This window comes from Nannobrachium achirus (genome assembly GCF_963921795.1).
Source record: "Nannobrachium achirus genome assembly, chromosome: 9".
Lineage (NCBI taxonomy): Eukaryota > Metazoa > Chordata > Actinopteri > Myctophiformes > Myctophidae > Nannobrachium > Nannobrachium achirus.
Window position 1 is genome coordinate 36,239,032 of NC_137818.1, and position 24,038 is coordinate 36,263,069.

The 24,038-nt window shown below is 40.7% G+C and overlaps 1 protein-coding gene across 1 annotated transcript in view; it reads right to left on the reverse strand.

Moving 5' to 3' along the window:
- Positions 1–2,288: 2,288 nt before the first annotated feature.
- dgkaa (diacylglycerol kinase, alpha a) overlaps positions 2,289–24,038 on the reverse strand; it is a 31,081-nt gene continuing 9,331 nt past the window's right edge. Inside the window, exons 2-24 of the mRNA XM_080733549.1 lie at positions 21,733–21,834; positions 20,688–20,764; positions 19,342–19,471; positions 18,632–18,706; positions 18,466–18,515; positions 18,182–18,256; positions 17,090–17,206; positions 13,795–13,912; positions 12,909–12,997; positions 12,346–12,465; positions 11,590–11,688; positions 9,586–9,672; positions 9,290–9,363; positions 8,910–8,984; positions 8,655–8,740; positions 8,372–8,461; positions 7,575–7,735; positions 7,424–7,488; positions 7,090–7,180; positions 6,733–6,919; positions 6,297–6,414; positions 4,035–4,095; positions 2,289–3,089 (exon numbers count right to left, since the gene is read on the reverse strand). Of these exons, the coding sequence (XP_080589675.1) occupies positions 3,009–3,089; positions 4,035–4,095; positions 6,297–6,414; positions 6,733–6,919; positions 7,090–7,180; positions 7,424–7,488; positions 7,575–7,735; positions 8,372–8,461; positions 8,655–8,740; positions 8,910–8,984; positions 9,290–9,363; positions 9,586–9,672; positions 11,590–11,688; positions 12,346–12,465; positions 12,909–12,997; positions 13,795–13,912; positions 17,090–17,206; positions 18,182–18,256; positions 18,466–18,515; positions 18,632–18,706; positions 19,342–19,471; positions 20,688–20,764; positions 21,733–21,814 (2,208 nt within the window). The 5' untranslated portion in view covers positions 21,815–21,834 and the 3' untranslated portion in view covers positions 2,289–3,008. The remainder of the gene's footprint in view (positions 3,090–4,034; positions 4,096–6,296; positions 6,415–6,732; positions 6,920–7,089; positions 7,181–7,423; positions 7,489–7,574; positions 7,736–8,371; positions 8,462–8,654; positions 8,741–8,909; positions 8,985–9,289; positions 9,364–9,585; positions 9,673–11,589; positions 11,689–12,345; positions 12,466–12,908; positions 12,998–13,794; positions 13,913–17,089; positions 17,207–18,181; positions 18,257–18,465; positions 18,516–18,631; positions 18,707–19,341; positions 19,472–20,687; positions 20,765–21,732; positions 21,835–24,038) is intronic.

Sequence of the window (24,038 nt, forward strand, 5' to 3'; positions counted from 1 at the left end):
GATGATATCCCGTGCTGCTTGGCAGTCACTGTTAAAGTTACTTGAAAAGGAATCCAAAGTATTTTGACGCCGCGACAGAATGTTGTTCGTGGGTCGCGAATCGCGATCTTGTGTCACGGTGTCTTGCCAACTTGTATCCAGTGTGAGTTAATGAGCAGCAAGCAGCCAGGCAGGCAGGCAGGCAGCGTGGTGCAACACTTCAGACTGACTGTAGTAGGAGCCTGGGGGCGGGGCCTGCGTGCACTGTGTTGACGTGCATCCTTTTGTTTCTGTATTGTTGTGTGCGTGTGTGTGTGTGTGCGTGCGTGTGTGTATGTGTGTGTGTGTGTGTGTGTGTGTGTGTGTGTGTGTGTGTGTGTGTGTGTGTGTGTGTGCGTGCGTGTGTGTGCGCGTGTGCGTGTGTGTGTGTGTGTGTGTGTGTGTGTGTGTGTGTCCAGTGTTGCCAGATTTCTTTAGAGAGAGAAATAAGCACATGAGCACTTAAAGCAGTTGTTCACCTAAAAAAAAAAAAAAAATAGAGATTTTTCATCATTATTATTGATTATTATTGATTCAAGAATGCGAGAAAAATGTAACAATATCCATGAAGCCTTGAATTCATTAATTGATATGATAAGTCATTTTTGGGTGAACTACTCCTTTAAACCTATTCTGTTATTACTTTGTTATTACTGTACATTGGCTATTTGAGAATTGACGATCTACAAGCTCACAATGCGTCGCAAGATCTGCAACAACAACAAAAATCTGGAAATAAAATGTTTTTTATTTTATTTATTTAATTTTTTTTACAAAAACACATATGGGGTTCCCTGGTACAATCATATTGAGATGGGGGTTAGGGACAAATAATGGGGTTCCTGGGTCCATGACATCAACATATTTGATAGAAAGCCCAAATATATTACTCTTATAAATACTCTTTAGAAACAAGCCCAAAATCGCGTATAATAAACGGACATGGCAACAGTGGGTCTATCTCTCAAACTTTAAAATGTCAAAGACCTCCCCTAGCATCCGTTTAAAACTGCAATCAGGAGACCTTTTATCTTGTAGGCTACTGTTGTACAATATTGGAATGATTCTCAAACATCTATTTGGCCACCATTTGGCCCATCTGAAAATATTTCTGTGACAAGAGAAGATTTTGTATTAAAATTGCTCAAACGTATTCCATATTTTTCAAGATTGTCAAGATTTACAGGTACAGGACAGGAGCCCTCGTCAACGCTGAAATTGTGATGCTATTATAATTATTAAGAGTCCCCACTCCACTTTGAGAACCACTGTCCAAAATTCTCGCTCACCCAAAAGGCAGTAGGTAACCTATCCACAGTATGCTATAGCCTACAAATAAAGTTGTTATTATTACATTTAATTCAATACTAGCCTGGTAGACCACCACCTGGCTCATGTTCCGGATTACAGTTTTAATTTAAATGTACACAAACGTAGGCCTACTGTCAGTTATTATGGATACTTCTTCCACACCTATTTTATGTGTAGTAGGCCTAAGTTAATAAGACTCTGCCTGTAAATATTTATATTATGATTCCAACAGCCGAGGTTGGAATTATACATATTTATGAGGAAATGTGGAAGTCCACAATTTAGGTCACTATTTATAACATTATAAATATAATTTTCGAGTTATGACTGAGTCTATGCCACAACAAACACAAAGTCAAAGTGGGGTAAAAGTATGAAATCTAAAAATAAAAAGATTGACTATATATTTTGTGTATATGCTAGATCATAATATTGAAGCCATCTGTCGCCATAACTGTCCAAGTGAATGGCGCCCCCTTGTGATAACAATAACAAATTAACTACATTTGCATGGATTGGAAAAAAGAATACCAAAACAAGATTCCTGGTGTTTTTTTTATTTATTTATCTTTTCACAATGTGCAATATTGAACATGACCATATTTCTCAGGATTTATTGAAATGATATGACTGATAAAGCATATAAATAAGGATGCAAAAGTTGTAAACCACTTTAAGACAATTATTCCCAACTTAAACGATTATGACTTAAATTAAGAGTGAGCTTTTCTCTGTTTTCCAAATAAAATGTTTCAGGACAGTCAGAACGGCAAGGATTTTCAGCTCACATGCACAAGGCCAACAGTATAGTCTTCTTACTACTGTATCGTTACCATAATATGGTAAATATTATTATTCTCTGGTAGGCTATGAATCACCACTCATTATCTTCACGTCCCCTGACACCCTTTCGAGCATTTTATGAAAACAAAGCAACATCATTATCTGAAACAGCCTACAGTTTTACTGTTCTTAAAGTAGAGTTCTAATACAATTCAATATCCAAACTCAAAGTTCATCCATAGCTCCGGGGTTCAAATTAACGAGAATGCCCAGCTGGCCTCTTGAATGCCACAACATTGTAAAAACATCATAAAGGCAATACTTTACAGCAGTGTATAGCTCCATCTTCTATCTACAGCACAACACCTCCTCACACCTTCTGACAACAAAGGCATAACAATAAAAACATAAAGGCTCATTCAAGCTGACAAGCTTAATTTATACTCCATAGCAGAACAGTGTCACTTGCTCAAAATAACTGATTTTCCACCAACTAAGGCATTAGTTAGTTGAAATTATAAATGACTACTTCAGGCAATTCTATAGAGTAGCAGTGTAGCTGCTGTTGGCTGTGCATTCAAACAGGAGGCAACAGTGAACATTGATCAATATATCAAGCAAATTTGGTCAAAATAGGTTTGCCACTGTAAACATAGGTTTAATTTCTAAATCCCTTAATTTACAAAATAGATTATATTCATTAATAGATCATGCTTCGACGATGCGTTACATATACTGTATGTAGTTCTCTTCAAGAAGTTATCCATACTTTAACTATACTGAAATGCATTTCCCCCTAAAACATACACATTCAAACAACATTTTACAAAACAAAAACATTTCAGTCCTTTAGCAAATATAGAATAAGTAAAATAGCTGTCATAGTGCAGAACAATTTATTTGTAGGTGAAAAAGCCACCCGGTTTGGCCTGCGGAGCCATCAGCATGCTGGCTTGATTCTTGTGTGTGATGTGAATCTGAGGACATAACATAAAACATGTCAAATCAATTACCCCATTATTCAGTCCTGTTTTAAAAAGATTCAGATTGAGATCTGTATATGATCAACATTCTTGAACATAAATGTTGGCATTTGATTCCTGGTCTGTACCTTAAAGGACAACTCTGCCCTAAATAACATCTAGGCTAATTTTCCCACTTATATTGATCCAAAAGTATTGTTCATGGGGTCTATTTGGCAGAAATGCCCCTGTTGTCCAGTTTCCCCAACAGAACCCAGCAGCTCTCATAGCATAGAGTGGGGCCTATAAGCTTATCGTTTTTACACTATTTGTTGTGGTCAAAAGTTATTTTCTTTTTCATGAATGTGTTACTAGTTGTCATTACAAACAAATCCATGCCTTGATTGTCCCACACAAGCCACCACAATCTCATAAATCATGTTTTGGGGTGAACATTCGGCATAACTGCCAATCAAAGTGACTGTACTGGCCAATCACAGCACATCTTTTCCGGGACTTGGCAAAACACATAAAAGCATAACATGTGTTTAGCAGAGTGTGATGGCGTGTTTGGAACAACCTAGGCATGAATGTGTTTGTAATGACAACTAGTAACATTCATGAAAAAAATAAACACTTTTGACCACAACAAATAGTGTAAAAGCGATAGGCTTATAGGCCCCACTCTATGCTATGAGAGCTGCTGGGTTCTGCATGGGGAAACTGGACAACAGGGGAATTTCTGCCTAAAAGACCCCAAAAATACATTATTTTAAAGTGAGAAATGTGATGCAATGCATCACATTTCCCACTTAAAATCTGTTATCTCCTGTGAACAAACACCATCATGCAACAAATTACAATTAGGCTTATGCCTGATTTATACTTTGTCGTAAGATGGAGTACAAATCTGAAATTGAGCATCCACGTTTTAAGTTTCTGTGCTAACTTGTTACTCACCGTGCAGGGAGGTTGCATCCAAGGTTCTCCATCTATCTGCATTGGCAATGGTTTATTTGTCCTGATAAAGATAGCAAGGAAGAGGAACACAAGAGGATCAAACACTAATTTCCCTAAAGGAATGAGAGAAACCATCACACTTGAATGCTTCAACTGAAAATGTATAAAATAAAATAAAATCATCGGTAAGTTCTATATAGAACATAATTAAAATAACTGTGATGCATTTCAGTATCTAGCCTTCTTCTTTGTGTCTAAATACGCACAGACTAGTAGAATGATGACACACAATATTTGGACATGTCACAGCCAATGTGACCAGCCAATGACACTTGTGTCTAAAGGTCTGTGATTCAAATAGTGATGAGAGGACAGACTGGACATATTAGAACTGAAACATGAATTCTGATGATTGAGACAGGATGCTCATATTGAAACTTTTGTGAGTGGTACTGTAGGTAAGAATAGATGTCACTGTATCTGCCTGATAGGGAATGATAAGAGGTATAAGCATAAACTGTATATAAGCAAGCACCCATGAACTAGATGGGAGCTCCCTGCTGCTTCCGCCGCCTGCTTGTACGTGTGCTAGATTAAACCTAGAATGTCGTAAAGTGTACTTATGCTGAATAAATACTAGTGAACATGCAGACTGGTCTGTCACCCTTGCTTAGGGTCCCTAGCTCCTCAAGAGAATCCACCACATTTCAAAAACCTTTCCTGTTCCATGGACTTTTATTATACAAACCTCGCTCTTAAGGACCGTTTATAGTTCCGTATGCTTGATTTTGTGTACGTTTTGGGTGAGAGAGAGCGTACTGTAAATGCGTTGACATGCATAGTTCCTCTACGGTATGTGCGTGCCGACCTGCTCTCCACCTCTCCGGGCCAATTCTGCTCCCGTCGGGGCCGCGCGCCACATTTTTGCGCCTCGCAGCACAGAACAGAATAGCTAAACAAAAGCGCTACGGAGTTGGTTCTGTACACACGTGTAAACCGAAGCATTTAGCCAAACTATGTAGAACCACAGAATTTCTTGACCCGACGTGATGTTTGGTAAGTAAGCAATTTACCCCGAGTGAGAGGACATTATGAGAGCATAATGTCCGACCCCGAGTGGTAAATAGCTTTTCTACCACTTTTTCCCGTATACATGAAAGAAAACACATAGTTGTAACTTGCAAGGATCTTAAGTTACAATCATTATTGCCTATAAAACTTCCGCGAGACAGCAGATAGTTCCACCAACAACATCTTCTACTCACCAACAGATGGCGCCAACTCCATACTAATCCATGCGTCTAGCTTACAGCTAAGCTAACGTCAGTTAAAAGCACCGTTCCGGCCGTAAATAGAGGCTGTTCGCTTCCAGAAAGGCATAGGTTCAGAGAAAAGGGGCTTTAAAGTTGGCGGATTGCATTGGATCCAAATAAATCGGCGACGATAGTACGCACGTTAGTAAACATAGGACCGCTGCGACCTTCATTTGTTGGTTGGGGGAAAAGTGTTCCACTACCTCCTGAAGTCCCCGGATGTACACTGAGGCGCATTGATCTCGGACACACAACTTTGCGGCAGTTGTCCTCTCATAACCTCCGGAATTTAGCCAATCAGAATCCAGTATTTGAACACGTGACTAGAAAAAGTGGTAGAATGAGTGGTAACAGTCGGGACTGGTTCTGCTGTCTGTCGGCAACGTTACATCGCGGTCCAAATGTAACTCCGCGAGGGTACAGATTTAACCACATGGATCCGGACCCGGAGTAATTATAACAAAACAAACGTACACACCCGCTCATATATTGAACATAATTCCCAAGTAATAAATGAGCCGCTGAGCTAAATCAGCTCTTCTTGTGTGCCTGATCAGGCTAATAGCTTACAAATCTTGTACATTCATTTGGGAGCTGTACGGTAGGGTTCGTGTATGGACCTAAATCACACGGACAATTATGTACAGGGAGAAAGAACGTACATCAAACGGACCAAATGGAATAAATCGCTCTCCCCCTCTGTTTCTAGTGTATTCCTGCGGTCCTTATGCACTACTTACAATGCATGGTACTTTATGCAATTGAAATGTCATCCATGTGCTAAAACGAAATCCTGCATGTCTTTTTGCATGATCATTGTTATGTTAAGTGGCACCTAGGGGTCATCTTTAGCTCACGCTCAAAGTCACCTACGAGCTGTGAACAAGGTTAAGGGTCCAGCTATTGACACTCTGGCAAGCCTGGACATGTACATGCGCTCATAGCTTACCTAATGGTGATTTGGGATGTCTGTGCCAGCCTCACAGCACTTTTGAGGCCTGTATATATTTGTCCCATTTCCATGGCTCCTTCAAGCCCAACCACCTCTAATCGACGGTCACTGACATCTGGCAAAATAAGATTATACTGAGTACAATGCAGCATTTTTGGTTCAAGAAGAACATATTGAGATGCTGAAATTCATGTCAGTCAGAGTAATCATTGCGTTTAGTATCTCAACACAGAGGAATTGTCAGTTAAAAACACACATAACCTGAGATATTATGGTTGCTTACAAATTCTGTATACTGCATTTTACATTACTGCATTGTTATAATATGAACCTTACATCTGTATGACTGTAATGGCCAACTGAAGCAAAGATTTCCAGTAATCTCACAAGCGCCCTCTGCTGGATTACATTAGTATAGTTATAGCACAATTACCTTGTGAGGTAACTTTCAGAACCTCTCGTTCCACAATCACCTCATCCTCTTCTTGACTCATTGAGCTCTTAGTGTCCCCTTTCTTGGACTCACCCCACAGGTTTGAGCCACCATGCATGCTGGGAATGTTCAGGATAGCAACCCCCTCTAGAGAGAGGCCACTGAGATCCAGTGGTTTGCCACAGCACTGAGCACACAGAAACACAGCAGAATATTATAACGGTGTTGGACTTACATTTAAGAAAGTAACTGTGAAGAGTTAACCCTCCAGAGAATAAGAGAACAAACGTTTTCTTTCAGTGACAGTGGGCACAATGAATGTATACATTGCTTTGAACTCTGAGCCTAACTTCTCACCTCAATCGTTAGACACTCGTTCAGCTTCTTGCAGGAAGCCCAGATGGTTTCTGAAGTAGCAAATTCAAAATACCACAGCTTGTTCTTCATTCTGGAGCCATAAAGGGTGTAATAACAGTACACGTGTTAGGTATTTTATCTAAACCAAAATGAGTGCTGGTGATTACAAGTCCCTAAAGCAGATTTGGTGGTTTTGTGTTCACAAACTTCCATACAGGCACAGTGTCAAAGTCAAATAAAATGGAAATGTTCAACAAAACAGAAATATCATGAACATCAATGAGATCCTGAGTTATCCCTATAGTTATCAGGTTCCAGAATCCAGGGGACTTACCTAGTATTAAACTTTTGTGGGTGTTTCTCCCTCAATGTATGAAACCGATGTGCAATGGAGGCATCCTGTCAATCCATAGAAATATACACATAAGGCCAAAGATTGAAGAGTGTGTATTGCTTAATTGATCTGGTCTGTCATTTGAACTCACCACTCCGATAGAAAAGTAGTTGTTGATGATTTCATATGGTACAGGATCACCCTTCTCATTGCCTTCATCTATGTTGACCTGAACACTCCAGCGGTCCATAAGCACTTGGGTGCTACTTTCTAGATCTTTAAGGATTCGACTCAAATCCACACCATCATATCCTACACAGCAGAAAAAACAAAGACGTGAGTTACAACTAGAAAGTACCACACTGAAGAGACAGTGTGGGCTCATTGTGTTGATAGGAATTAGTGTGCTTGCCTTAGCGAGCCCACAAGGATCCAAGCGGTCCCAACCATGCAAGGTCATCTTTCTCTATGTTCATTATTATGAAGTCATTCAGTTAGGTTAGGTTAGGTGTGCATTGGCACTGCCCTCACAATTCAATTTGACTATGATTCACCAGATATAGCATCACACTTTTCTTCTACTGCACAACATGGCAAAATTCTCCTCCTTGACATAAATGTCTTAACATTAAATACAATTAAATATATAGATGTTACAAGCTATAATCGATTATGTCACGTTACTGCATCGATTCAGAATTGTGCAAGGCTGAAACGCGATGCATTGCTGAATCGATTATTTTTTACGCCACTACATTCAGTCACACAACATGCCATATTAGCCATACCAGACACAACTACAGTGTGCCATTGACACCACCCACAGGATCAGAACAGGTGTCAGAAAGTGATGTATTGTAGTAAAAAGTGATGTATGTTGCTGCTACTATACAGTTTTTTTGTCATTGTGCAGAAATAAGGAAAAGAATACCACCACAACAATCTCACCTCCTCCCCATCGCAGACATCGTGCCAGATCATTTCCTGTGCCTAGAGGCAGCACAGCTACAGGTGGCCGCACAAGAAGATTGGCTTTGTCTGATTTCAACAAGAGAGAAGTTGTTAACATAAATGATTTTCCTGCCAAAAAACGAGATGGCATTTCATTTTTCCCCACAATTCCATATTTTTGGTGAGCAACATGGTTGTACGCAAAGTGTAAATGAGCTGTTATTTTAATGGGACTAATGTGTGTTTTGTTACTTGTGATACATTCTTCTTATGTTCTTACCTATTGCATCAAGAATCCAGCCCACTGTACCATCTCCCCCGCAGACCAAGATCCTGTAATCCTGCATATTTCTGAAGAAACTCAGACTGAAAGAAAGGTGTTGGGTGTTAAAATAAAATAAAATCTAGTCCAAAATAGACTTAAAAACTGATCTTTTCAAAAAGGAATTACAAATGGCAGTGGCAGCTGATCAACAGCACAAAACTACACGTTTCTAGAAACCTTCTACTGTGCTACTACAGTACACTGTCTTACCCTGCTGCAGGGCCACCATTTGTGAGGTTATACACCTGTCGTGGATTCAGCAAATACTGAAATTTACGCAGCACTCTGAAACACAAAATATAAGTTACAGATATAGATATAGATAAACACATACACATACATATACATATATATATATATATATATATATATATATATATATATATATATTTATACACACACACACACACACGCACGCACGCACACACACACGCGCACACACACACACACACACACACACACACACACACACACACACACATGTATATGTGTGTACCGGTACATACATACATACATACATACATACATACATACATACATACATACATACTGCATACATACATATTGAATACATTCCTCCTTTGGCTCACCTTTCTCCCTGTTTGCCACCACTTTTAGGGTTCACAAATACTAGAAGTGGATGAGTGTTTGGTACAGGATGAATCTGTTGAGCAAAAGATGAATATTACTATTATTAGTATACTTAGCCAACAGATCGAATACCACATAAAATATACATACTGTAGGTTTGGACCTGGACCTGCAAAAGAAACCTGCATTCCCAGTATAAAGCTACCGGTATGTCCATTCTGCGTTGCATAGAATGTTGTGATTAGTCAAAATGTGCCCTCCAATAAGGCCTTTGATGGACAGGACAGCACAGTACCTGAAGTACTTGTCCATCAGGGGTGGTGTTGACGTCACTGTCCTCTGCTGAACTGGAGCATCCATTCTTCACGTTGTTTTGTCTCTCCTTAATTCAGGGAAACAAACAGACCCTTTTACAAGTCAGGAAGCAAAGAATCACAAATGGTATGTGCTGTTGGCAGTTCCTGCTATTACTTTTAAGGGTGGTTGCTTGGTAGGTGGCTGCAGCTTACTATTCTGAATTAACCAGTGTGATTCGGTCTAGAGTCTGCCATACTGTAAGTCATTTGCACACACACAGTACATGCACGCTCTTTTTCAGTATCCACTCTAGACCTAGACCGGATCAGCAACCTGCAAAGCGATTTGATCCCAGTATAAGATAATTAAAATGTAATTCTGATGAGGAAACCATTACCAAATGGTAATGGTTTCATTTATTCATCTTCAGAGTTTTCAACACCCTCTTCTGTTTCTCTCAGTGGGTGCCTATTGAAATCTTTGAACATCTGGTAAGCTCCTGGACCACTGTCATGTTATCTGTAGTTGAAAGAGATAACTAACCACCTGACATCACATTACAACATTTCCTTGTCGTAACGATGACAGTACCACTGAACTACATCTGACATTTATCATCTACATGTTTCAATGCAAATCAGAGAGATGTCATAATTGCACAATATGTATGGAGAAACCCATAGGGAACCCCCAACCTCCACTGACGAGATTACTTAACATTACATTCCTGCTAGAAAGAGCTGTAGCCGCTGAGTGAGGAAGTAAAGCTGTGAAGATGGAAGATGATTGGACACAGGAGAGTGTTTTCTGCTGGTGTTTCAGTCCGAGTGTATCAAAGGGTGCGCACCGGTTTTGGTTAGTGTTAGGGTTAGTTTTAGGCATAGTTTTACTGAGGTTAGGGTTAGGGTTAGGGTTGGGTTTAGGCACTCACTACACTGAGCACACACCCGGTGCGCCTTTCCGAACGCACCCTTTGATACACTCGGACTGAAACACCAGCAGAAAACACTCTCCCGATTGGACACATACTACGGCAGGACCACAACAACGACTGCAACATAGCAATGACATGGGGGCACCAGAAGTGAAAAGAAGACAATCAAGACCAAAGACCACCTGGCGGGGTACCGTAGAGAAAGAAAGAAAAGAAGTAGGATGGAAATCATGGTCTGAAGTGAGGACTGCAGCAGCTGACCGTGAAAAGTGGAAGTGCTCAGTGAAGGCCTTATGTGCCACAATGCACAAACTTTAGGATAGTTAACACTAACAGGTATTCATTCCTGTGGGGAAATGTAATCAACTTTTTATCTTTTAGATTTCTTTTGGGGCTTTGTATGCCTTTATTGATAGGACAGTGGGTTGACGGGATATGGGGAGAGAGAGTTGGGGGTGACACACAGAAAAGGCCATTGGGATCAGGGACACCATTGAGCCTAGGTCACCGGGGAAATTTAATTTAAAACCTAATACAAAATCAGTGGAGGGTGTCAAATGAAAGTGCAAAAGATTAAAATGGCATGCAAAGACAAACCGTCTTAATTTATGACTGTTTGGATTGGTATTGTATTTGTCTTTGCATGCAACTTAAGACTCTTAAGACTTATTTTACACACATCCTTAGTGTTAATTTAACTTTGCTGAGAGTATAAAAGGTCCATCTCGTCGTTGTCCGATGAAAACCTTGTATGTCCAAAACGTTTTTTTGCATTTATCATTTTAAAAATGATTTAAACTAGTGAAAACAGCCGATCTACAAGCACACAACGCCTCGCACCGCGAGGCGTTGTGTGCTTGTAGATCTGCTGTTTTCACTACTTTTGTGCGACGGCCTTGTATGATGAAGCAGGGCTTTACTTTGCGAAAGAATGTACAAATGTGAAACTTGGAGATACAAGGTTTCCACCTGACAACGACGATCTGGTTCCATTTCTATGAAATGAACACAGAGGATTTGACTGTGTATGTTCTGGTGCGGCTGTAGACATACTGTGTACTTCTCTACCTTGACAACAGGATATATTGCCCAGGGGGGCAGGATATGGTCTCTGAGAGGTCCACAGGTACACTGCGATGGTTCCAGGTTTGCACACTCATCATGACGCTGGAACGGCAACAACATTACATTATGTTGAGAGGGACTCACAAACGGGGGGAAAATAATGTCATATCCCAGAAACCCAAAACTCCCTCTCAAGAGATGTTTACACGAACAAGGCTACAAAATAATTCAAAATGTCAACTAGACAAAAATAAAATGGTCATAAATATCAAAACGGGGAACAGCTTGCCAAGCACGATGATTCAGGCTCACCATCAGTGGTGTAACGTAACTATGTACTATTTACCCAAGTACTGCACTTAAGTACAATTTTAATGAATGTGTACTTTACTTGACTATTTCCAATTTGCAATACTTCTACTTCTACTCCACTACTTCTCAGAGGCAAATATTGCTCCACTACAATTATTTGAAAACATCAGTTACTAGTTACTTTTTTATCACACCGGTGTACTTTGCAATACAAACCCCAAAATCAATCCTCCAGTTCTAGGCAACACAGAAGGGGGGGAACCTTTTTTTATTTACACACAATTCCTCTAAGGTATATTAATGACATAGTTCAATACTGAAAATGGGTGGGTTTCCCCTTTAAGTAAAGAATTCATGTACTTTTTCTACCACTGACTAGACAAAAATAAAATGGTCATAAATGTCAAAAGGGGGAACATTCTGCCAAGCACGATGATTCATGCTCACCATGGTGTGGCACCAGACGCAGTGCTTGCCCGTTAGGCCCTGGTAGCTCTTAATCTTCTTCTGGCACTTATCACATTTCCCTGCGTCACAGTTCCCACTCACCCAGTCGTGTGCTGCAATCTGAAAGCAGTGGTGGACAGTAATATACAGTAAGATAAAATATTGTACATCAGGGGTCTTCAATGTTTTCAGGCCAGATTATAATGTGATATGTGAATATGGTCAATAGACCTTTTCCACAGCAGCAATTTAGACATTAAATAATGGGGTAAACACAGGTTAAGATTCCATTCAGGTCTCTGATTCAGGTTGAAAAGTGTCAGACTCAGGGTGCTGCTATTGTTCGTGCTTTTCACTGGAAAGGCTCTACTAAAATAAATGGAACTGAGTCAATCACTTAAAGTAGGCCATACCAGCCCTAACAAAAAGGGGAAGTCATTTTGTATTTTACAACAAAATGCCAGATGCCAGAGGATTAATTAGTATCATTGGTGTTTAATTTGTTGACTATGAATGTCAGTGTAAATGTTGACAGAGCAATGTAATGTATCGTTGATTCGTACCCCTGTTTCTTTCCTTGACTTGACATAGGTCCTGGTGCAGGGGGCGGGGTTGCTGTTGGCACAGCGTCCATGGACTGTGTATTTGCAACCTGAGTAAGGAAACACATCAGAATCATCTGTTTGTTGGCAGGTTATGTTCACATATGAAGAACTTGACTTGGTGCCTTGGTCTATCTTTTATGGCCTTACATAGAAAAAAAGAGTATACATAAGTAAATAAACTGTAACAAAAACTACACACACTAAATTCCTGAGTGTTTATTTAACTCTGAAAGTGTACAAATGTAACCAACCAAATTTGGTTACATATACTGTACACTCTTACAAATGGATAAACGGATAATTTCACACATTTGGGTTTGATATGCATGAGATATGCTCGCCCTCTCCTAAAACCAGAATTCACGCCCACACGTCTCAGAAAAGCTGAGGAAGGCCCTAGGGCTATTTCCATCTGCTGCTGTGCATTATTAAAAGTCTTACATACTTATTTGTGAATGATGATGACTTCATTTGCTATTTTGCTGCCTTTTGGGTCAACACTATCCTACTCTGAATAATTTTGAGTTGAGCACACACTTACCCTAAATTAGTAAAGTAACCATGTAATGAGAAGAATAGCGAGGTGGTCATTACTGAAAAATAAATCCCTTCAGAGTGATATAAACCCCTTGGATAAACACTAAATATTTTACAGTTTAACTAAGCATTATGATGTTAAATTGAATGAATAAATACAAGTGTACTAATGACCATAATATGCAGTTCCTTTGTGATGCTGATGTTACAATGTCATCATCATTAGAAAAGTGTTGTATCTAGTTAATTCAATAAATACACAGGATAGTACAGAATCGCCCCCTGCTGGTACTGTTAAGGTACTGACATGTGCAGCACAGGCCCTGTTTCCTCAGCCCCAGGAGCATGCTGTGGCACACGTTGCAGTAAACTGGCTTGTTGAAATGCTTCATCCTCCAGAGGTGCTGACCATCCCGCTGAGTCATCTGTGAGCCAAGAGATAAGTACTTCATTATTTTATAATAATAATTAAATTATATTAGGTGTTTGGGTTGGGTTTGAATGGGACATAGGCCTATATTGTGTGTGTGTGTGTGTGTGTGTGTGTGTGTGTGTGTGTGTGTGTGTGTGTGTGTGTGTGTGTGTGTGTGGGTGCGTGCGTGCGTGCGTGCGTGCGTGTGTGCGTGCTTGCGTATGTATGTATGTAAGGACTTTATCAAATTTATCAACATTTATCACTCACTCACTTTCACCATAGACCTTAACACATTTCACAAAGCCATTCATATACCTACTGTGTTATACGCTGTCACTACAGCCGGCATTTTCACAGACGCCCACTCACTACTACGCCTAGCTTAATGACACGTCATTATGGAAATTTAACTCACCAGATCATCATACATTACACCACCATGCATTCATTTTTAAATTCACCCTGACTAATCTCAAATACTAGCACAAGATTATACGCTTATTTTGGATATAATGCATGTGCTCTCATCCATATTACAGAGACATATTTATTTTCCTGTCTAGCACCAGTTTGAAACATGAAACATCCAAGTGTCAGGCAAGGAGCATAAGCCCCAAATCATAACACAGCAAATGTTAGAGGGCTGAATATACAAAACCCAGGTCCCATGTATTGTTTCAGATGGAAGACGAAATCACATGAATTCTGTTCATAGTCGGTCCTTATAGTTCAGTCACAGTCTATCAGCAAGAGTGTATAGGCCTAGAAAAAAGTGCAGAAACCTATCATTCAAAACAGTCTTTTTGACCCCATTATTTAGGCAAAACCCTCACCAATAAGAGAGTAAATTTAATTTAATAGATCCTAACTGCATGCATACTGTACAACAGAAACGTAAAATGTAAAAAAAAAACACTTGATATGAAAAAGATCAATGCTTTTTTTCCCCACAATGGATGCCTCCGTAACATTTAACACATCTTCTGGCCTGAGAAGATCTCAAACAAAGAGCTGCAGAGTGCAGAGGATGACCTGTCGGAAATCAAACAGCGCTGTCTACGATACAGTAGCTGGGACATGTGGTCGGAATGGCCCAGGACAGGATCGAATCCCAAAGGTTGCACTGAGATGGACCCCAGGCAAAAGGAGTCAAGGTCGACCCAAAACCACCTGGCGATTAACCGTGATAGCTGAGCTTAAAGAGATGAATCTTACATGGAGCGAGGTGCAACAAGCAGCACAAGACAGGTCCTGATGGAGGCAGATTGTGGAAGCCTTATGTCCCACTTGGGACGAAGAGGATTAAGTAAGGAACTACCGTATATGGACTGTATTGTAGATCTGTGTGTCTCAATCTCTTCAGGCCGCGACCCCCCAAAATAATCATATTTCAACTGGGGACCCCCCCACCTCCACCCTGAAGAGCACTAAGAGTTGAGGCATTACATTTTGTATAACATGGTTCTATTGTGAAAATAGCAGATCTAAATTACATGCTCACAAGGCGAGGCGTTGTGAACATGTAGATTGGCTATTTTCACAATTTCTTCCTTAAATATTTGATCATTTGGCCAATGTTTAATTTGTCATTTTAGTATTAAAAAGTCCTTCATTTGTCACTTTAGAAATGTGCAGATATCCTCTATACACTTAAACTTTATGTTGGTTTGTTTACTGTTGAGTGAGAAAACAATGTGTGTTGCACATTAAGTTAATCATCTGGGGACCCCCCCCAAAATAATGTAGGGACCCGCAGGGGGGGTCCCGACCCACATGTTGAGAACCACTGTTGTAGATTGCATGGCTTGGCTTCCAGCAGAGCCATGCTTTTGGGATGGCCTAATGTACTCCCCTCTCCCCAAAAATAGCCTATTCATGGAGGACAGTAGCACATTTAGAAACCAGAGAAGCTAACCAAACTAGACACGATCCATGAAAGTGTACATGCTCATTACTGTAGATAGTATGTATTATAGTTAAACATAATGGATGATAATGATTAAAGAAAGAAAAGAAAAGTGGATTAACCCATTAATAAGTCTATGCACAGAACAATTTCACGCATTTGGGTTTGATATGCATGAGATATGCTCGCCCTCTCCTAAAACCAGACTTCACACCCACACATCTCAGAAAAGCTGAGGAAGGCCTAGGGCTATTTCCATCTGCTGCTGTGCATTATTAAAAGTCTTACATACTTATTTGTGAATGATGACCTCATTTCCTATTTTGCTGCCTTTTGGGTCAGCACTATCCTACTCTGAATACTTTTGAGTTGAGCACACACTTACCCTAAATGAGTAAAGTAACCATGTAATGAGAGGAATAGCGAGGTGGTCATTACTGAAAAATAACCCCCTTCAGAGTGATATAAACCCCTTGGTCTTGGTTTATATCTCAATAAGGTACTCTGTTCATTATCTCTTACATAAATAGGCTAGTCTTTGTATTGAATGACAGCAGGGCAGAGAGCAACTGTGGTCCTGCAAGAGATGTATAAATGAGAGGAAAATATGTGGACATAAATGGGCATGGAATTGTTTTACTGAAGACAATCGTGCAGATGCTCAGGCACTGGTTGCCCTGCCTGGCTACCACTACCAGTTAGTTCATTAGTTCCTTATTAGCCAGTTTTCTGCCACTGATCCTCAAGTAGGTGTCTCCTGTCTGTTTCCCACCTCATAACATTGCTTGAATTGTTTTTGGAGCCAAGGAAGAACGATCAAAGTCAGTGCTCCGCTTCGGTTGGTTAAAAAAAACAGGCCAGAAATCCTGGCGTAGTCACTGTAATACTTGATTTAAAAATACTACTGTTTTATAAAGCATTGAATGGTTTAGGGCCGACATACATTTCTGATATTGTGCTACATCATGAGCCGTCCACACTTCTCAGGTCATCTGGGAACCAAGAATCTGCTACAACACTAAATGTGAAGCGGCCTGTTATAGCTCCAGCATCAGGCCGAATTATAAACTTTAGAGTAGAGTTTCTTCCTTGGCCTACTGCTTTTCATGCCGAACGGTCCAGTGGTTGGTCCGAGATTAGCTGAGGCTGTACACACACACACACTCGCACGAACAGACAGACACACTCGGACAGTGGCAACAACATATTCTCTCCTCTTCCCTGCCTTTTGGCCTGGCGGAGATAATGAGACATGAGAGACTACATGACACTTGGATGTACCTTCAGTCCCAGTAAAACCAGTAAGGGAACATTGTTCATGCCTCCTTCCACCCATTCTTCCAGAGATACTGTGCCACTGCTGTCAGCGTCGATTGCTGTCATCATGTCCTTCAGCACCTGGTGGCATGGCAGTGGGTTATTGGCCTCCTATTAACCCTCACACACACACACAGGTCAATCACAGCATTCTGTGGTCTATGCATTCCTGATAGCAGACCACAGAGCTCAATAAATCACCACACCTGTAGCAACTGTAGAATATTGTTTGTTTAGAGGAAGAAAGTAAATCCTTTTAAAAATCAATAAAATATTTTTAATTGATTTATTAAGTAACCATTTAATAAGAAGAATAATGAACAGCAAGGTGGTCATTACTGAAGAATGAACCCCTTCAGAGTGATTCAAGAGCCCTTGGTCTTGGTTTATATCTCAATAAGGTACTCTGTTCATTATCTCTTATCTCAATAAGGTACTCTGTTCATTATCTCTTATCTCAATAAGGTACTCTGTTCATTATCTCTTACATAAACTCTACAGAGTGAGGCAGGACCAACGATTATAAACGCCTCACTGCACACTATCCTGTATATAGTTGAGGGCCATGTGCAGAAGTTCGTTTGTTTAAAACAGGGGCCTTCAATGTTTTCAGGCCAAGGACCCCTTAGATGAGAGAGAGATGAAACAGGGACCCCCACAACCTGTTCAAATTTCCATATAGTTTCATCGTTTGACAGCACAATCATCAGTGGATTCATGTCAATTTGTGTTTTCATATATTTAACCACTTGAGCCGTCATTACCTAATAAACTTGACCTTTCACTCTGTACTTAGTCTGCTCTTTTTCTCCTCTACAGCAAACCTCTTTGCCGAAAATAGCCGATCTACAAGCTCACAACGTCTCGCGCTGCGAGACGTTGTGAGCTAGGGTTCAAGTTGTTAATATAAAAAGGATTGGAAGATTTGGAGGACACCCTGTAGTATCTCTGAGGACCCACTAGGGGTCCCGGACGGACCCCCTGTTGAAGACTCTTGGTTTAAAACTTTAAAGCAAGCTTTGGTTTAAGAATATATACTGTATTACTGGGACTTACCGGTCTGAGCTCTGACACATCCCAGCCAAGGTAATCTGCAGCATGCATCATTTGAGCTATGATCCGGTCCACTTCCTATGCGTTCAGAAGCACAACAAATACTTATTTTTAGTTGCATAGTGGGCGACATGTAACCTACTTCTTATCTGTGAAAATCAAGGAGCATTGAGTTGGAATTTGAGCTTGTGGGTGAATCACCACAAGATCAATGGTTGTTGTTTTTGTTTTGTTTTTATTGTTGTTGCCAGCAGCGTGCAAAAAAATGGAGATTCCCAATAACTTACAGAGCTGTCAAGGACTCCATTTCCATCTATGTCATAGAGTTTGAAAGCAACTGGAGAAGAGGAGAGATAGAAATGAAAGTGTTAGACATAGTCATCAGTCTAATTACTTTGTGGAAAGGCCTGCAGCATGGCAGAGATACAAAAGAACAACATAATCAGGACTCACACTCCAGTTTGTCTCTGGGCTGGCCGTCCTCCAACAGGGAAAAGTAACACGAGACGTCCTTCAGGAAGACCTCTTCTACAAGGAAGATGAATGCTCCAGTTACCATACCTGCACACCCAGTACTGTGTACACTCATGTTCAGTTGATGAAAAGCCCAATAAACCTAGTACAGGGGTCTTCAATGTTTTCAGGCCAAGGACCCCTTAGCTGAGAGAGAGATGATGCAGGGACCTCCTCTACATATTGTATAAATGTGTGATGCAGATTTTCATCGATTTCATAGATAAGATTCATAGACTTGTTTAACAGCACTGTCATCATGTTGGATTCATGTTAATGTGTATTTTCAGACATTTAACCTCCTCTTAAATCGTTGATATTTTGTAAACTTGACCTTTCGATCTACAAGCTCTCAACGCCTCGCAGCGTGAGGCGCCTCGCAGCGCCTCGCAGCGTGAGGCGTTGAGAGCTTCTAGATCTGATATTTTTGTCTAAAGTTCTCTTCGGAATATGGATGCGAGGGTTCAAGTTGTTAATTAAAAGAATTATCCTATCACACAATGATTTGGCGGACCCCTGTTGTAACTCTGAGGACCCCCTAGGGGTCCCGGACCCCCTGTTGAAGACCCCTGGTTGTAACTTGATACAGACTCCAATGCTGACTAGGAGGAGAGACAGTGTTCATGGCTGTATTTGAGGCATAATCTCACTGGCAGTATCCTCTTCTTGTTCCTGCTCAGAGTTGGGAAAGGAGCGGAAGAGCCTCTGGCAGAGATCCACAGGGAAGCCATCGTCTAAATAGGTCTTCAGGAACAGACCAAACCCCTCCTCGTTGATGCACTGGAATTGATCGATGAGCAAGGAAAATGTGTTGTTAATCACAATGCTAATGCATGACTCAGACTTTAAATGTACACATGCATATACCGTAAGTGGGGCTTTTTGCAGGCAAGCAGTTTTTGCTTTACTTAGGAAAGTAAAGACAGTAAATTGAGGGATGAGATGGGTGAGGACAGGCAACACAAGTCCTAAGCCGGAAATGGGCCAGGGACGTTGCAATTATGTGGTCCGAATAACTACCATCATTGCGCTCCATAAGTGGTGCTTTTATAGTTTTATGTTCCCACAAACTCTGAAATCGAAGTATGCATTAAGTAATATGCAACAAAAGGCAAAAGTCCTTAATAAAGATTGAAGTCTGACATTTGCATTTGATAATTAGCTCCAGGGATATAGCAATCTGTACTCCCTGGATAAATAGTGAACCACAAACCCACTTCTTGTTGATTTGTTGCTATTCCATTACCCTTGTCGATAACCTATAAAACTAACCCGGTCATAAATAATGTCATTGCAAGACAGTCAGTAGTGAAATCCCCAAAAGACTGAAGAAAAGTACAGTTTAGTAAAGAGAATGAGAGCAGGAATGTTGAGCCACTGGAAGGCATCGACTGTCATACTGTGAAAGGCTCGTACCTAGGCCGTTCAATACAGTTTCTATTCATGTTTATGTCCAAAAAAACATTTGCACCAGCGACAGCTGTTGTTGCTGTTGCTCAAATGGAGTTGGCAATGTTGTTTGTACTGGCTAGTCTGTGTCTTTCAGTCACATTTGAGCCTACACTGTGTGGTTGGAGCCAGCATGCAGTTCAGGAGAGTGTTGCTGCGTGGGCAAAAACTAAAGGGCTAATTTGCATTTGCAACCTCAGTTGGATATTGTACAGACATTTCTCATAGACAGCTTTAGTCTCAATAATAAATCTACTAGGTGACTCACTGTACAATATACAGTAGAATACACAACAGTCAGACACAGGCTCTTTGCTCTCAACAGTATACAGTACTAAGGAGAGCTACTTAAATTGTTAGTGTTGCCTGTAGTAAAATCCTCAGTTACTTATCCATTTGTAACTCTGAGAGTGTACAAGTGGACCCTGTACACAAATGGACCCTTACGGGCTCATTTTGTTACATGTGTACCGGTACACTCTCAGAGTTAAATTGCACAGAGTTGTGCTGTGGTGGAAAGATGCGGGACATATTCATATCTCCTGACCTCTCCGTGTCTGTGTTGGGCCAGGCTGCCATCTGCATCAAATTCACTCAGCACATCTTTAACCTTCCGGCTGCAGTCTGGGGAAAAAGACACACAGGTCACATACTGTATACACCTAGTGGTGTACTTGAAGGTACACAACACACACACACACGCACGCACGCACGCACGCACGCACGCACGCACGCACGCACGCACGCACGCACGCACGCACGCACACACACACACACACACACACACACACACACACACACAAGTGTGCACGCACGTGTGTGTGCGCGCACACACACACACACACACACACACACACACACACACACACACACACACACACATGCTTTGGACAGCTGAATTATAATTTAATTCATACTTTTAATTAATTACATTTATAATTAGAAGAAGGTGGTATAGATTATTTCATGATTTATTGTATTTAAATTGTTGTTTCATGAGCATGCAATGTACTTTACACACATGCATGCACACAATGAATGTAGGCCTAACGACGCAAACACTGAGGGGATGCTTGGCTTGCAAAACACCAAACATGAGCAACAGCTGCCTCTTCTAGATAGGAGAAAGCATAAGTGAGTGTAAATTGGGTGTGTGTGCATGTGTGCACACATGCAAGTGCAGGTGTCTGTGTGTGTGTGTGTGTGTGTGTGTGTGTGTGTGTGTGTGTGTGTGTGCGTGTGCGTGTGCGTGTGCGTGTGTGTGTGTGTGTGTGTGTGTGTGTGTGTGTGTGTGTGTGCGTGTGCGTGTGTGTGTGCGTGTGTGTGTGCGTGTGGGTGGAAGTGGAAGGGGAGGAGGAAGGGAGGGAGAGGGTTAACCACTTGAACACCAGCATGCCTATTCTGGGAGGAAGATTCGCCAAAAATAGCAGACATACAAGCTCACTTGTGAGCTTGTAGATCGGCTCTGTTTGGGGAAGAGATTTGGAAAAGAATAGCACCTGTAACTCAGGTCTAGACTATAGAGGGTTTAAGTGGTTAAGCGCTGGGAAAGCTGCCTTCCCGACCTTAGCTGCCTGCATGGCTGTACTCACATTCAATGTACTGCTGAAGCTGGATAAAGTCGACAGGGTTAAGCTCCTTCACCTCTGGGTCTGTGGGGGTGGCGGTGGACATGGTAGCTGCTTCTGCACTGACTGGCTGTGCACCAGGCGGCAGAACCACAGTGCAAGACACAGTAGATGGAGAGAAAGGAAGAAAGGGGGGCGGATTAGTCTGCCTCTGTACGAAACACAAAAGCTTGGCTGCAAGCAAAAGAACACACCAGCTTACACCGCCGCGCACCTTACCGACAGTGTACATAAAGCGAGGTGGGGTGGGGTGGTGGCGCAGAGTCAGAGGGGGAGAGAAAGTCAGAATTCTGTGCACAATATGTAATGCTGTGCCATGATCTAAGACAGTGGTTCTCAACCTTTTCAGGCTGTGACCACCAAAATAATTACATTTTAACTGGGGACCCAGTTCACAATTTCTGCCACTAATATTTGACAATTTGGCCAATGTTTAATTTGTCATTTTAGAGGTATTAAAAAGTCCTTAAAGGACCTACACCATGAATTTTCACTTTTTCTATTTTAAAACCTTTTTTTGGGGTCCCACTGGCACCTATCCTCACAAAGTCCTATTTCTGTACATTGTGTCTTTCTCTGGTTTTGGGAAGACAGAGATGAAAAGCTTTCCACAGGTTCTCAGAACAGTGCTGTTCTGAGAGTTGATCCGTGTGACGTCACACGGATTCCCGTTTTTTTTTCAGTCAAAAACATTTTTTTTTCAATTTTTTTTTTTTCAAAAAAACTTTTTTTCAAAACTTTTTTTTCTTCAAAAAAATGCAATGCAGAGTCAAAAATAAAAAAAAAAATTCAAAAAGTTTTTTTTTCAAAAAAAATTAATTTTTTTTTTTCAAAAAAACTTTTTTTTCAAAAACTTTTTTTTCAAAACTTTCTTTTTTTCAAAAAAATGCAATGCAGAGTCAAAAAAAAAATTTTTTTTCAAAAAGTTTTTTTTTCAAGAATTTTTTTTTTTCTTTTTCAAAAAACTTTTTTTTTTTTTTTAAAACCCCACTAGATGCGCCCCTGAGCAAACAGAGGCCGTTTTGGTATTGCAGCTGGAGAGCCTCATTATAGTAGAGCTAGACAAAAAAGCTAAACAAAAAGAATGGTCAGAGTGTTTGTTGAGGGTTAAAACCTGTCTAAGACTCAATTTTGAGCATATATTTATACAAAAAATATAGTTTTAAAAGCATGGTGTAGGCCCTTTAAATTGTCATTTTAGAAGTGTGCATAAACCCTCTATAGCCTACGTTTAAATCTTATGTTGGTTTGTTTACTGTTGAGTGAGAAAACCATGTTGCACATTATGTTAATCACCTGGGGACCCCCTGAAATAATTTGATTTTTTTATATGATTCTTTACTTTGTTTAGTAAGCACATTTAATATCATCATCTGTTATGGTGCTGAAGTATGTGTCTCTATGTGAATCTAATCTTATTTCATCACTATTTCATGTATGTTCAAATCTAGGTTTTGTATGTTTGGATGGATGTGATGATTTAGGGTATGAGCATTTCACTATTACATTTATATTCATGACATCAAACCGAATGTGTTGCCCTGTCTCTAGTGCATTACTATCATCTAATTGGCCCCTCAAACCCGGGGGCCAATGCATGCAATGTTCTGTTAATAATTATGTCAGTCTAAACATATCCAAGTTTCATAGTCTCTGGAGATATCATCAGGAATGTTAACCCAAATGTGGCTTATTTGTGACGTTTGGAATAAATGAATGAAACAAAAACTTGTTTGATGCCTGTGGATCTCCATATATGGGCATAAGGGGGTACCCTAACATTCTCATTTTCGGCCTCCATTTTCTGTACAATGTCACGTGAAATCCCTTTTATGCCCATATATGAGTCATTCTGTACCACATCACTGTGATCAACTTTCGCTTTGCCATGCAATCAACTTCAGAGCAGTGATGAGGCACAGAGTGACAGTGAGTCACAGTGATGTGGTACAGAATGAGTCATATATGGGCATAAAAGTGATGTCACCTGACATCACTTCCTGTACTGAAAAACACGTGACATCACACTGACATCACTTCCTGTACAGCCGGACGGACAGAAGGACAGACAAGCGACAAGGTTTTTCAGGGTATAATGCGACCTTCGGTCGCAACCAAAGACTATAAAAGTGGTACCCAATGCCTCCCTGCATCAGGGTATGGAGGTCCCTGTGAGTGTGACATACTACTGTCATGTTCAGGGCCTACAGCTGCCTCATGCTACAGAAACTGGAACTGTGGGCCACATGGCTCCAGCAAGGCTTCCCAAG